At 59.2% G+C, this 13,917-nt stretch overlaps 1 protein-coding gene across 1 annotated transcript; it reads left to right on the top strand.

Moving 5' to 3' along the window:
• Positions 1-2,397: 2,397 nt before the first annotated feature.
• On the top strand, positions 2,398-12,037 carry LOC311194716 (zona pellucida sperm-binding protein 3-like; the record flags this gene model as incomplete). The annotated part of the gene is made up of 16 exons (XM_084267915.1): positions 2,398-2,799; positions 3,654-3,772; positions 3,853-3,956; positions 4,196-4,373; positions 4,461-4,581; positions 4,933-5,024; positions 5,182-5,330; positions 9,500-9,876; positions 10,298-10,416; positions 10,499-10,602; positions 10,768-10,945; positions 11,024-11,144; positions 11,236-11,327; positions 11,512-11,648; positions 11,728-11,817; positions 11,913-12,037. 16 exons carry the CDS (start codon positions 2,398-2,400, stop codon positions 12,035-12,037), a joined length of 2,508 nt encoding a protein of 835 aa, XP_084124041.1.
• Positions 12,038-13,917: the final 1,880 nt, after the last annotated feature.

The following is a 13,917-nucleotide window of genomic DNA, read 5'->3' as shown; positions in this document are numbered from 1 at the left end:
TGAGTCTGGGTCTCTTGCTGTCCTCTCTCATCTGACTTTGTGCTAAGGGGAAGAGGTGAGGACACTGGCTTGGCTGGGAGATGTCCTGGCTCTGATCTGACACCCTGCAGCCACGCTGTGCCTTGGCTTCCCCCTTAGATGGATCATGCTGACTGAAGGAGAAATCTTTCAAACCATTTCTACTCTTGGGTTTGGGTTGGGATTTTTTTTGGTGGGGGGGTCAGTGGGCTCCAAATCCATCTGGAGAAAGATCAGTGGTTTGGAGGGACCAAGGGTGATGGTTGTTGCTGGGAAGGAAGTTGGGCAGAGCCCTGCTCTCTTTCTGTGGGCTGCTGTGTGGGACAGAGCTGGGAGAAGAACTGAAGATCCTCCTTGGGTCAGCAGGATCCATCCCCTCTCACCTGGGATATGAACCCCCTAAGTGGGCACACGAGGGGGGTGGGGGGTGGTTTTCCTACCTCCCCCTGCTCTCTAGGCTCGGAAGGGATGCAGAGGACTGCTGGGTGGGGGATGCTCCTTGCTGCTCTCAGGCTCCTGTGCCACCTACAGGTGCAGAAGAAATAAATCATTTTTGGAATCTGTTGTCTGGCAATTTTTTTCCCCTTTGCCCCCTGTGCCCACCATACCCACCAGCTCAAAGAGGCTGGGGAGATGGGTGTCCCCCCCACCCTGAGCCCAGGATGTAGCCGAGATGAGCTTGGGGTGACCCCTGGCCTTGGCTTGAAGACAAATGAGACCACAAAGAGCGTCACTTTTGACACCCAAACTGCTTCTTCTCCTGATATTACAGCTTCCAGCCAGGCACAAGGAAGCTGGTGGGGGTGGGAGTTGGGGAGGAGGGGTCATCCTGCCCCACTCCCCTCCCTTTGGGGACCAGGGAGGGTACAACCTGCTGCTGAATCATCCCAGGAAGGGGTGGGCTGCCTAGATCCCTTGGGGACTGTTTTTGCCCCAGGTCTAATAGTTCTAATTATCAGATCTAATTAGCTAATTATCAGGAATTCAGTTATTTTTATTCTCAAGCATTATTCTAGCCCTTATTTTCCCACCACCCATTTCAACACCCATCCTGCCCAAGGAGCTGGTGGCTCCAGGGGATGAGCCCGTTCAGTGAACAGCGCTGTGTGCACAAGGGTGTTCCTGCCTTTCCCGAAATCCTGGGAAATGCAAGGGCTAAAAAAAGCCAGGGATCTCCTGGAGACAGCCCAGGGGAGGTTATGGAGATGATGAAGGGCCTGGAGCATCTCCCCTGTGAGGAAAGGCTGAGTGAGCTGGGGCTGTTCAGCCTGGAGAGGAGACTGAGAGGGGATCTGATCAATGGTTATCAATAGCTGAAGGGTGGGGCACAGGGGGACATGGGCAGCCTCTACTCAGTGTCTGTGCGAACAGGACAAGGGGCAATGGCTGCAAGTTGGAGCACAGTGAGTTCCACACCAACCTGGGGAAGAACTTCTTCCCGGTGAGGGTGAGGGAGCCCTGGGACAGGCTGCCCAGGGGGTGTGGAGTCTCCTTCTCTGGAGAGATTCCAGCCCCCTCTGGACACCGACCTGTGTGACCTGTCCTGGAGACCCTGCTTTGGCAGGGGGTTGGACCTGATGGGCTCTGGAGGTCCCTTCCAACCCCTGTGATTCTGTGATTCAAGGCAACTGACAGGATCATCTCCACAATCCTCACATTTTCTTTTGTCCTTCCACCTAATTTGAGTTTAAATTTACCCTTCTCCTGGGAAAAAAAAAAAAAAACACCACCCCAAGAAACAAGTTTTGCTCATTAGGGAAGTCCTTCATGTCCTGGAAATCCCCAGTTGCCTTTGCCATGAGAAGCACCACGAGGTCATCACCAGCTTGAAGGAGCTGGGGAAGGGGACAAGTTCGGGCCCCTCAAGAATGTGTTTGCCTTGGAAAGGGTTACATCGCCCCCTGCCTCACCCTCCCTGCACCATCTCCCAGCTGCAGCATGTGTCTGGAGAAAGATCAGGTGGTTTGGAGGGACCAAGGGTGATGGTTGTTGCTGGGAAGGAGGTTGGGCAGAGCCCCGCTCTCTTTCTGTGGGCTGCTGTGTGGGACAGAGCTGGGAGAAGAACTGAAGATCCTCCTTGGGTCAGCAGGATCCATCCCCTTGGATGGATCCTTTTTGGCCAAAAACCAAGGGGGAAGACCTGCAGCTGGCTGCACTGCAGGCTCAACACCTCTCTGGTGGGTGAGGGACCCAGTCAGGCACTTCTTTAGAGCCCACCACGACGGGGTCTCCAAGGAACTGGGTGGTCTCAGCTGTGTCAGGTTGCCCTGATGGGAATTGTGCTGAGCATCACCTGGGGTGGGAGTGGCTGTGGGAGGTGTGGGCTATAAAAGCTCCCTGAGCAGCAGTTGCTCCTTGTGCTGGCCCTTGGGAGGCAGGATGAGGCCTGGAAACAGCCTGGGGTTTGCTCTTTTCTGCTGGGTTTTTGGGGAGGTGGCTGCTTACACCCCCTGGGGCTTCCTTCGAGGGGAGGCAGAGCTATGGCGCTACAGAGGAGACCCTTCCCTGGGGCAGCCCTGGGCCTTCTCCCAGCCCTCTCCCTGGGCGTGGGTGGATGTGTCCCAGCTCCAGGCTGCAGCCCCTCTGCACCCTGTGACCGTGCAGTGCCAGGAGGCACAGGTACTGGTCACGGTGCACAGGGACCTCTTTGGCACGGGGCGCCTGGTCAAGGCTACAGACCTGACCCTGGGCTCAGCTGCCTGCCTGCCCCTGGCCCAGAGTGCTGCTGAGGGCACGGTGACCTTCGTGGCTGGGCTGCACGAGTGTGGCAGCACCCTCAGGGTAAGGATGGAGTCCTGGGCTGGGGGTGGGAGGGGTCTGCCTCTTGACTTGCACCTGGGTGCCTTGGGGTGCTGAGGCTGGTGGTGGGGGGGTGAGTGGGGGGATGGTGTGTGATGTGCTTGGGTTCAAGGAAATGCTTTGGAACCATTCCTGGAGGCTGAAGATCTTGGTCTGGTGCCTCAAGGGTGGTGGAAGTTATGCTGCCCTGTCTGGGGCTAGCTCTGGGGTGGTGGGAGCAGGGAAAGATGTGCACAGGGCAGAGAAATTAGGGGTTTTCTCCTGATGAGCACAGAGTATCCAAATCTTCCTGGGCTGTGTGTGCTGCTGCTGCCACCTCCAGGGTAGAGCCCAGATGACTGGGAGCTGCTGCCCAGCTTGGGAGGCATCTGGGTGCTGCCTGAGCTGCTTCACAGCAAGCTTAAATTGGAAGTGGTGCCTCTTCCCCTGAGAAAGCTTGGGGTGAGCAGGAACACCCCCTCCCACACACCCCATATTCCAGCCAGCAGATATCCTCATTAAATGCCTATGAGCAAAAGCTATCCCCTGATATCCTGAGGGACAGACCTTCCTGTCTGTTCTTCTGGGACATGGAAGCCAGGAGAAGAAAAACAGGAACCAGTGTTAACCCCCTCTGCTGCTGACCAGGGGCTGTCCTGGGACAGGCTGAGCAGCTTCCCAGCCTGGAGCAGCAGGATGGGTGCTGCTCTCCCTCTGCTCCAGCACAAACACTGCTGGATGATGGCTAGGAGAAAAGCTTTGGTGCTGAGTCTCCAGGCTTGAAAGCACTGCTCTGGGCATGTGGCCAAATGAAGGAGGCTCTTAATGACTGGCTAATGTGTCTTGTTCTTCTCTAGGTGACCCCTGATTCTCTAGTGTACAGCACCAGCTTAAATTACAAGCCCTTTCCTGCTGGCAGCCCTGTTGTTGTCAGGACCAGCCCTGCTGTGGTTCCCATTGAGTGCCACTACCCAAGGTGAGCCAGTGCAGATGAGAACCAAGGAAGGCCTTCTGCTGCCACAGAGCATGTAACCATGGGCATCTCTCCCCCTCCAGGAGGGACAATGTGAGCAGCAGTGGCATCAAGCCCACATGGGCACCCTTCCACTCCACCCTGTCCTCTGAGGAGAAGCTGCCCTTCTCCCTGCACCTCATGAATGGTAGGTTTTGGGTGAGGGTCTCCTCTGGTGTGGGGCACCCTGGGTTGGCCTCTGAGATGGCCATGCTTCTCCTGGATGGTACAGTTGGTGCTGTCCCAGTGCCCCTGGAGCAGACAGGGCTTGGCATGCTTCTGGGGAGTGCTCAGGGCTTGTGCCAGCTGGGGCTTGGAGGGAAGTAGTGAAGCACAAGGCTTCCCATTTGTGAGCGTCTGGTGACTTCTCTCTCTCTCTCCTTCCAGATGACTGGAGTGCTGAGAGAGACTCCACCATATTTCAACTGGGAGATGTGTTTCACTTCCAAGCTGGTGTCAGTGCAGAGAACCATGCCCCTCTGAGGCTCTTTGTGGACAGCTGTGTGGCCACCCTGACTCCAGACAGGAGTTCTTCTCCCCAGTATGCTTTCATTGACTTCAGTGGGTAAGAGCTTGGCTGTGTCCATATCTAGAGACACCTTCCTGCAGGTTATGGAGGTCTCCAACAGTGACATCCCGTTTCTGTGTCTAGGTGCCTGGTAGATGGGCAACTGGATGATGCCACATCCACTTTTATATCCCCAAGACCCAGGCAAGATGTGCTTCAGTTTTCAGTAGATGCATTCAGGTTTGCAGGAGACTCCAGCAATCTGGTAAGTCTTTCCTGAAGTCTGTCTGGATGAGGCTGGACCTTACTCTGCAGGGAAATCAGTGTGACTTTTGCCTAGGATTACATTCCTGAGGCACCACCTCACAGCAATGCATGGATGAGGTCACCCTGTATTACTGATTGGGGCCCTCTGAGCCAAGTATCTTCCTCAGTTCTGAAACTGGTCAAGACAAACTCTTCTGATGAGCTTCAATACTTGAACCCTTAAGTGGTTTTGAGGAGGTGGAGAGCTGCCACAGGGACTTGGTGGTCCCACCAGAGACAGACTTCATGCATGGAAAAGCTGTTGAGGCAAAGGACAGCCTAACTCCTCTGCTCTGCCTGGCCTCTCCAGATCTACATCACCTGCCACATGAAGGTCTCCCTGGCTGACCAAGCTCCAGACCCTCAGAACAAGGCCTGCTCCTTCAACAAAGCCAGCAGCCTGTAAGTAGTTGGAACAGCAGCTTTCCCAGGGGTGAGGAGCTTGGGCTTCCCATCTGCTCTATCACCTTCTAGGAAGGTGAGGTTGGGAGGGCTTTGGTCTCAGAGCCTGTGAGGGCTTCCTACTGTGGGGTGGGCTGGTCACTGGGCTGTCTTCCAGCTGGGCTCCTGTGGAAGGCGCTCGGGACATCTGCTCCTGCTGTGAGATGAGGAGCTGCAGCCCAGCCAGGCATTCCAGGAGGCTCCACGCTCCCTCCCGATGGCAAGGAGGACAGGGACGTGTCCGGAGAGAGCTGCCCTCCCAGCTGGGTATGTCTCTGTCGGCCTCTGGCCTTTGTCACCGTGACGGTGACTTGCTCAGGGCTGGGTGGCTGAAGCTGCCTGTTGGCTCCTCAGTGCTACTCCGAGGCCTGGGAGCACTCAGGGTTTGGATGGGCTGAGTGCTCAGAGGTTCCCCCCTTGCAGATCCCTCAATGGCAGAAGCAGATGTTGTAGTTGGACCTCTCTTCATCCACAGCTGGCAGGATCACCAAGTTCAGAAGGAGCCTTCACAGGGTAGGGCCCACACCAGGGAAGGGGGTGGCTTGCACAGCAGGTCCTTGCTCTGACCATAACTACCTCCTTACTTCTTCCTAGGTGCAGAACACTTGTGGATGGCTTTGGGGCTGGCTGCAGCTGCTGGTCTGGTCATCCTGACCCTTGCTGCCCTAGGAGCTCTGACTATCTGTTGGAGACCCAGCAACCCCATTGAAGGAACTGGCTTCATCTCTTCCAGCCCATTCAGCTAAACATCAGTTGGGGGAGTGAGAGGGCTTGGTGTAGGGGAGGTGGAGGTCTCTTCCTAGAGAGGCAGAGGGCTCAAATCTTCATGTGAACTTTAACTGTGCTGCTTTGCCTCCCTAAACCCAACTTGAGGATCTCGTTCACATGAAGCCCTGAGTCCTCAGCAGAGCTTTGTATGGCCTTACACCCCTCTGAACTTGTCTCAGAGCACCTGGTTGGGAACTGATGGTGGAGTAAAGATTACCCAGGTGCTCTGTGGTGGTTTTTCTGTCTCTATAAGCATGGAGTTGTAGTTAAGATGAAAATATCTCACCTTTCTGTGGAGCTACTTGGGGTATGCTCCATAGGACAGCCCTCTACTCAACAAGTTGAGGGTTTAATAAAACTTTGGTCCACTCTTCCCCTGCCTGAAGGTGTTTCTGGGAGTAAATCAAATCCTGGAGTTTTGCTGGGTGAGGAAGGGAGCCTAACTGGGGGGTCAGAGGTGGACTGGGCTCTTCCTGGGGTAGACAGACATAGAAATTCCAGTCCCTGCCCCAAGGACTGTTTACACATAGTTTCACTTGGCTGAAATGTATAAACAGTCCTTGGGGCAGGGACTGGAATTTCTGCCCCCACTTCCCCCCCTTTTCCCCAACCCCCTCCAGTGTCACACTTGGGCTTTTTGGCTTCCTATGGCTGTAGAATTTGGCTGCTTCTGCTCAGCAGAGAAGCTTCAGTGTCCCAACCCCAAGATTGGTTGAGTCCCCCCCCTAGCTAGGAGAGGTTCCCACTTTAGGTGATGGTGGGAACTGGACCAGCTGAACAGCTTGATGTGGTGTGTGCAGATGGGGCAAAGACAGGTGGCTGGGCTCAGGGAAAACCAAGGTCTGTGAGGAGCTGGGATGTGCTTGCAGCATGGCTGTTTCTTGAGCTGGTTTTGCAGAGGGCAGGAGCTCCTCTCCAACCCCCAGCCTGCTCCAAGGAAGCCTGGGCAGCAGTCTTTAGTTACAGAAGATAGAGGGAAGTGATATTGTGCACAAGCTGCTCTGTCTCTGGGGGTCATCCAGCACCTTGGGGGCCCCCCTCAGCTAGCTGTAATCACCTTGCACTGGGATGTCTTTGGGTACATGGGGCTTTGGGTCACCTAAATCACTGTCCCATCCTTTCCCTTGCTGTCAGTTTGGCTGCTCACAGTTCTAAAAGAAAATTAACCCTCTAAAAACCTAAAATACTAACTCTTGGTTGGCCTGAGAGCTGCACTGCCTCTGGGTTGGGGTTGTCAGTGTGGCTTCTTTCCTCCTCCATGTGATCTGAGTCTTGCAGGGAGGGAGTAGGAGCTTTTTGGGGGAGAAGCCTTCCCCATCCCCTGTGAGCTGTCAGCTTTTGGGGCAAGAGGAGGAGGTGGCTATGGAAATGTGGGTGAAGGGGGGCTTGGAAGGGCTCCAGCCCAGTGTTGGCCTGGCTGAGGCTGGTAATGGTGAAGATCCATCCCCAACCTCTGCCTGCCCAGGCCAGGGCTGTTCAACCCTCCTGAAGAAGAAACATTTCCTCACCCAGCCCCTGACTCTGTGGCTGCTGCCACGTGCTAAAGCTTCACCTAACCAGTTCCTCCTTCAGCAGCATCTTCCCTCGCTGCTTCACGTGCTCTGAGCAGGGGCTGCCTCTGCCTTGCTGAGAAGCAGAGGGGTATTGAAATGGAAGCCCTTCTCCAGGCCATGCAGCCCAGATGCCCTGCACCCATGCAAGCTAAATACCTCAGCCAGCTCTGGGATATCTGCTAAATCCTGTTTACAAAGGAGCTGGGGAGATGCTCTTTGGCTTTCCAGAGTGGCTCCCTGTCCCTTCCCAGGCAGCAAACCCAGCTCCTTGCCAGGTGAGGAGAGATAAAGCCTCCTCTGTACTGTGGTGGGGGTGCTTTCCTGCTGCCTTTCCACACTCTGCCTCCTCCAGAAGAGAAATGAGCTCATGCTCATCCCTGGGTGTGCTGGTCTATGGCCAGTGTCATGTTGTGCTTGGAATAAGGATGGAGCATTCCTTGGGAGGGCTAACTTGGGAACAGAAATCCCCTTCTTCCCAGGCACACTACTCCCCTCCCCTGAACCTGGGAGCATGACTCTACCTGGGCTTCCTGCTTTAGCTGCATAAACACTCAGTGGCCCCTCAGAGGGATTTATCCTCCTCCTGGGATCAAAGATACTAAAGATCTGGTACCCAGAAACCCCCAACCAATCCCCAAACTGTGGCAATAGGTTGCAACTGAGCATCTCCTGTGGTCCTTGCAGCCAAGGACCTGGCCTAGCAGCGCTGCTCTTGCCTGGGAGTGTGGCAACTGCTTATTTACTGATTCAGCATCACCCGCTGCCCTTATCTCCCTGACGCAGGGGCTGGAATCCCTGGCATTCCTACGCCAGTGCCAGTCTCAAGGTATTTTAAACATGATGGAGAAGCCCTGGACCCACTGACAGCAGCAGGGACAGGGCATCAGCTCCCCAGGGAAAGGTAGAAGGATTTACTCGGGGTCTGTAACTTTAAAAATAGATTATCTGCCCCCAAAGCTTTCTGGTTTTCTTGGGTATTTTTCCTAAATTTTCCATTTTCCCACAAATGGATGAGCTATTCCAGCTCAAGCATCCCCATCGGAGGCTTTCTGCTATCCCAGAGGCTTGCCAGGGAAATCCTGAAAGCTGGGAAGGGATTTGGGATCTGAAACAGAGCATCCCTCATGTAGAGCTGATGGGAAGCTTGCCAGGGCCCTTGGAGGAAAAGAGAGTTAAAAGACACCCAAAAGAAAGGACAGAAACTCCAATAACGAGGGTTTTAAAAAAAAAGGGATTTATTTTTAAGCAGCTTTCCCTGTTTCCCAGCTGGAAGGAGCTGAACCAAGTCCAGCCCTGCCAGCAAGGGGAAAGGAGCTGTGAGCACAGCATTTCACCTCCAGCTTCTCCTGCCTCATTCCCTTGAAGGCAGCAAAACAAACACAACATGAAGGGCTGGGCAGAGGCAGCAGAGATTTTAAAAAAGAGAGATTGCAGCTCTGCAGCTGATGACCTCACTGCTGAGGCTGAAAATGAGGGTTGCTCAGCCCCAGCTGAGAACGGCCGCACTCATGTCAGTGGTGAAGGCTCAGCGTTCACTACCGCTGACCAAACATCCCGGTCCCGACCCCCTCTGAGGAGTGGGGAGATGCCTGAAGCCCCTGTTTGGGCTGTAGCTGTGAGTGTGTAGGCTCTGCCCCCCGCCTCAGTGCATCAGCATCCGAGCGGAAAACCCAAGTCCCTGGGGGGGGTGATGGCGCCAGACAGGGATGGTCCCAGCGGAGGGGGTGGAAAGCACCCGCGTTGGGATCACGGACCCTGCTCTTCCCCCCACCCCCCCATCCTGCCACCTCCACAGCAGCCTTGAAAAGCCCCTTATCACCTTCTAACCTAAACAAGCCACTTTGTACCCGTCTCCCCGGCTCCAGCTTCGGCTGAGTTTTATAAACAACTTCCCCCAAAGAGGCTGACGAGGAGGTTTTCTCTTGCCTTGGGCAGTCCCAGAACGGGGGGTCCCTGCACCCCGGAAATGATTGGGCCGTGCCTCCCCTCTCCCTGCACCCACGAGGGCTGGCCTTTGGGTACCATTGGTCCCCAAACGGGAGCCCAGGGGCGGACGGGGGGATATAAAGGCTGGAGGAACAGCCCCAGGTTCTCTGTGCTGGGCTTCGCTGGAAGAAGGAGGGATGGGACCCAAAAGCAGCTTGATCCTCGCTCTCCTCTGCTGGGCAGTGGGTGAGGTGGCTGCCTACCCACCCTGGGACTTCTCCTGGGGCGACGCAGCGAGCCGGGGGGCACGGGGAGAACCCCACGCCTGGTCCTGGGTGGAGGACCCCCAATCTCGAGCTATCTCCAGCCAGCAGCCGGTGATGGTGCAGTGCCAGGAGGCTCAGCTGGTGGTGACGGTGCACAGGGACCTCTTCGGTACCGGGCGCCTGGTCAACGCAGCTGACCTCACGCTGGGGCCCGCGGCGTGCAAGCATTCCTCAGTCAACCCTGCCCTCAACACCGTCGTCTTCACCGCCGGCCTCCACGAGTGCGGCAGCATCGTGCAGGTAAGACCTGTGCTTCCCCTGGTCCCGGGATCCCAGCTGGCATCCCACCTCCCCAGAGCAGCTCCCAAGCTCCCTGCTGCGATGCAGGGGCAGGGCTGGGTGCTGGATGTGGAGGAACATCCTAGGGGAAGGGCACACAGGTATTTTCTCTGAACCCCAGTGGTTTTCCCCAAAGCTGCTTTGCCCTTTACACCAGAGACAGGCCAAAGGTGCAAAGCCCCCCCCCTCGTCCCCCCAGACTCCCTTCACTTGTGTTCCAACTCACTAGGAAGTTTTCCTTGCTGAGAAGGGAGCAGGACTTCTCCTCCATCCCCTTTTCTCCCTTATTTTCCATGGATTTCCAGGTTGGGAAAGGATGGCTATGCAGCCTGGGGGTGCTATTGGGAGGTGGGTACCACCTTCTCCTTGCTTTTCTCCCCAGATCACGCCGGACTCCCTCATCTACCGCACGCTCCTCAACTACGACCCCAGCCCCGCCAGCAACCCTGTCATCATCCGCAGCAACCCAGCCGTCATCCCCATCGAGTGCCACTACCCCAGGTAAGGGCTCCCCACCCTCAGTACCCCACACCCCAGGCACCAGCATGGGGCCCTATTCTGACGCACGGTGCTCCTCGCCCAGGAGGGAGAACGTGAGCAGCAATGCCATCCGGCCCACCTGGGCTCCCTTCAGCTCCACGCTCTCAGCGGAGGAGAGGCTGGTGTTCTCTCTGCGCCTCATGAACGGTAGGTGGGAAGCCATCCCTCCCTGCCAACGGGGATTTTCCTCTCTTTTCCCAATGTGGAGGAGCTTGGGGACCCAGCTTTTGGGCTGAGCTGCAGCTCTGGTGCCACCAGAGCTCGGGGAGAGCTGGAACCCCTCCTCTTCATCACCTTGGCACTGCCTTGCAGAGGACTGGACTGCCGAGAGGCCCTTCACTGGTTTCCAACTGGGTGACATCCTCAACATCCAAGCAGAGGTGGCCACCGAGAGCCACGTGCCACTGCGATTGTTTGTGGATAGCTGTGTGGCTGCCCTGAGCCCTGGCACCGACTCCTCACCCCACTACACCATCATCGACTTCAATGGGTGAGTCCCTGGGACACAGCACCAACGGGGGGGGGGGCTGCCAGGATGCTGACACCCTCCCCCCCCATCCTACCCCAGGTGCCTGGTTGACGGGAGGTCGGATGACACCAGCTCTGCCTTCATCACCCCCCGGCCTCGGGAGGACATGCTGCGCTTCAGGATTGATGTGTTCAGGTTTGCAGGGGATGCCCGGAACCTGGTAAGCTGCATGTGTGTCCCCCACCAGCCCCAAAACAAGCCCATGTCCCCCACGAGTGTGTCCCCATCTCTCTCCCCCGCCCTCCCCATAGATCTACATCACCTGCCACCTGAAGGTGACCCCAGTGGACCAAGCCCCAGACCCTCTGAACAAGGCTTGTTCCTTCAACAAAGCCAGAAACACGTGAGTAGCCCCCACAGTGGGACGTGGCAGGGCTGGGCAGGTCTCCACCAGCATCCTGCAGCCAAGGCGTGGCACAGGGATGTGTCACCAGCCCAGACTCGGGGCAGGGAGGGGCACAAATATGCTACAGGTGCTTTTTTGGGGGAGGGGGGGCCCTGGTGACAATGCTCCCACCCTGCTGCAGCTGGGCCCCCGTGGAAGGCACCCGGGACATCTGCAGCTGCTGCGAGACCGGCAACTGCGAGTCCCCGGCGCTCTCCCGGCGGCTCAACCCTCTGGAGCGATGGCCCAGCCGCCGTTTCCGCCGCCAGGATGCCCAGGGTAAGTTGCCTGCGCCGCGAGGGAGGGGACACCCCGGCACTGGGGAACGAGACCTGCCTCATCGCTCCTTCCTCCCCAGGGCAAGAGACTGAAGCCAACGTAGTCATCGGCCCTGTGCTCCTCTCCAGGGTCCCGGGCGCTGTGGGAGAGCATCAGGAGGGAGGTGAGGGTGAGTGTGCCCCAGCTGCAGCCCTGGGGGATGGCCCCGTGGCCTGGCAGCGCTGCAGAGTGCTCATCAGCCCCCTCCCTCCCTTGGTTTTGCAGGAGGGGTGACGGCAAAGCCCTGCGTGAGGACAGGGCTGATCTATGCGGCAGCTGGCCTGGGGCTGGCTGGGTTGGTTCTGGCCGTCGGCGTGGGACGCAGGAGCTGTGCCCGGGCTGCGGCATGAGCATGGGGCAAGAGCCAAATAAAATAAAGCCTGTGCAGCCCAAAGCACGTTCCCGCTGCTCATTCTGCCATTGCACCCTGGGGACGTGCCTGGGAGGGAGCATCTGGCCCTGGCATGGAGCTGTGAGGGAGCTGGAGACCCCCCAGCTCCCAGGAACGTCCCTCACATCTCACCCTGGGCTTCAGCCCTCCCTGAAGCTCGGGTTTGGGAGCTGCCAGGATCATGGGTGACACGAAGGACAGTCCCCCCGGCCCAGAGGAATCCCAGCAGTGTGACCCAGCCCCTGGCCACAGCTCCTGGGGAGGCTGGGCGGGGAGACGGGACACACGGAGCAGGGTGCGGGGGGGACCCGGCTTTGCCGCGGCCGGACCCGGTTCCTCCGAGGGGACGTTTGGTGGGACCCTCCTGGCAGGGACCGTGACAGCGCCGGCTGGGCGGGAGGGGACCCCGCCAGCCCCGCCTCTCCCCGCCCGCCCCGGCTCGGGGCTCTGACCCGGATCCTCCTCCCGGAGCAGCGGCGGCCCCAGCTCCCCGCGTCCCGCTCCACTCGGGCCCCGCCGCATATCGGCCCGGTGACCCGTGGGGCCGCGCCGGGCTTGGCGGAAGCGGCCGGGAGCCGGAAGGGAACGGGGCAAGGGGCGGGTTCCGCGCGGGCTCGAATCCCGCTCCCGCTTCCTCGCATGGAGCGGCCGGGAGCGACCGTGCCGCGGCCCCGGGTCCCGGCCCGGAGGAGCCCGGCCCCGAGCGGTCCCGCCCGGTCCCGGCTCCCGCGGCTGCGCGGGCACAAGCGGCGGCCGGGCCGGGGGCGGCAGCTCCGCGGGGCTCCGGGAAAGGCCCTGGCGAGCGGCGCCGCCGGGTCCCGGCAGCCCTGACTCCCTCCCGGGCGCGGAGCCGGAGCCCCGCGGGGCGGCGATGACCCGGGAGCGGCCGCGCTGAGCCCAGGTGAGGGACGCGGCGGGGGAAGGTGCCGAGCGGGGAAGGGCCGCGGGCTCCGCCGGGGCTCCCCGGGCCGGACCGGGCACCCCTTTCCCGGGACGTCGCTGGGGCCGGCCCTGCCGGGGAGCCCTGCCCCTCTGCCCGGCGGTGCTGGCCCTGCGGCCCGGGGCCACCCCGGGCCGTCTCCAGCTCGCACACGCTTCATTCCGCCTCCGCCCGGCCCCGCTCCGCAGAGGCAGCTCCAGCCGGAGGGATTTCAGCCCCTTTCCCAAAGCAGAACCATTGGCTCCGGCTGTGGGGTCACAGGCTCCCGACTGGCGGGGCTCCGTCCCGTCGGCTTCTCCCCGCTTGGGTCGGGCGGCTGCGGCCCCGGCGGCCGGCGCGGGTCCCGGTGTCCGCGGGGAGGGGGCAGGCGGTGCCGCCGGCGCTGCCCGGGGCGTGGGGGCGGTTCGGTTCGGTTCGCGAGCGGGGCCGGAGCCGCAGCGGGGGTCGGGGTTGTGGTCGAGCTGTGCTGGGGTGTCCCGGTCGGGGCTCCCGGGTGGGCTGGGGTGGGAGATGGGGGTTAAATAAAGAGAGAACCGAAGATGCCGCTGACCACGTTACTGCTTCATTGTGCTGTTGGAATCGAAGGGAGGAGGAGACCTGCAGCGCTGTGGAGTGTAATCGGGTGCAGTAAAGCTTTCCCCGGGTGTGGGTGGGGGGCTGTTGCCTCGGGTGCCCTGGGGCTGGTTCCTCCCTGGGGGAGATGCCCCCCAGTTCCCAAGCACTCCCAGGCTGGGGCCCTGGGCTGGGTGCCCACCCCCTTTCCCTTCACACAACTGTCTGGAGCAGCAGCAGCCCCCAAGGTGAGGACTGAGTGCTGCATTTGAGGCTGCAAAGCCCAGCTCAGTCCTGGGGTCTGGCAGCTTGATTCCCCCCCAGAGACTAAGTGCTGCGTTTTGGGC

Source organism: Gallinula chloropus, assembly GCF_964237585.1.
Source record: "Gallinula chloropus genome assembly, chromosome: 9".
NCBI lineage: Eukaryota > Metazoa > Chordata > Aves > Gruiformes > Rallidae > Gallinula > Gallinula chloropus.
The sequence above is the reverse complement of the archived record's forward strand: the minus strand, read 5'-3'. Positions and strand labels throughout refer to the sequence as shown.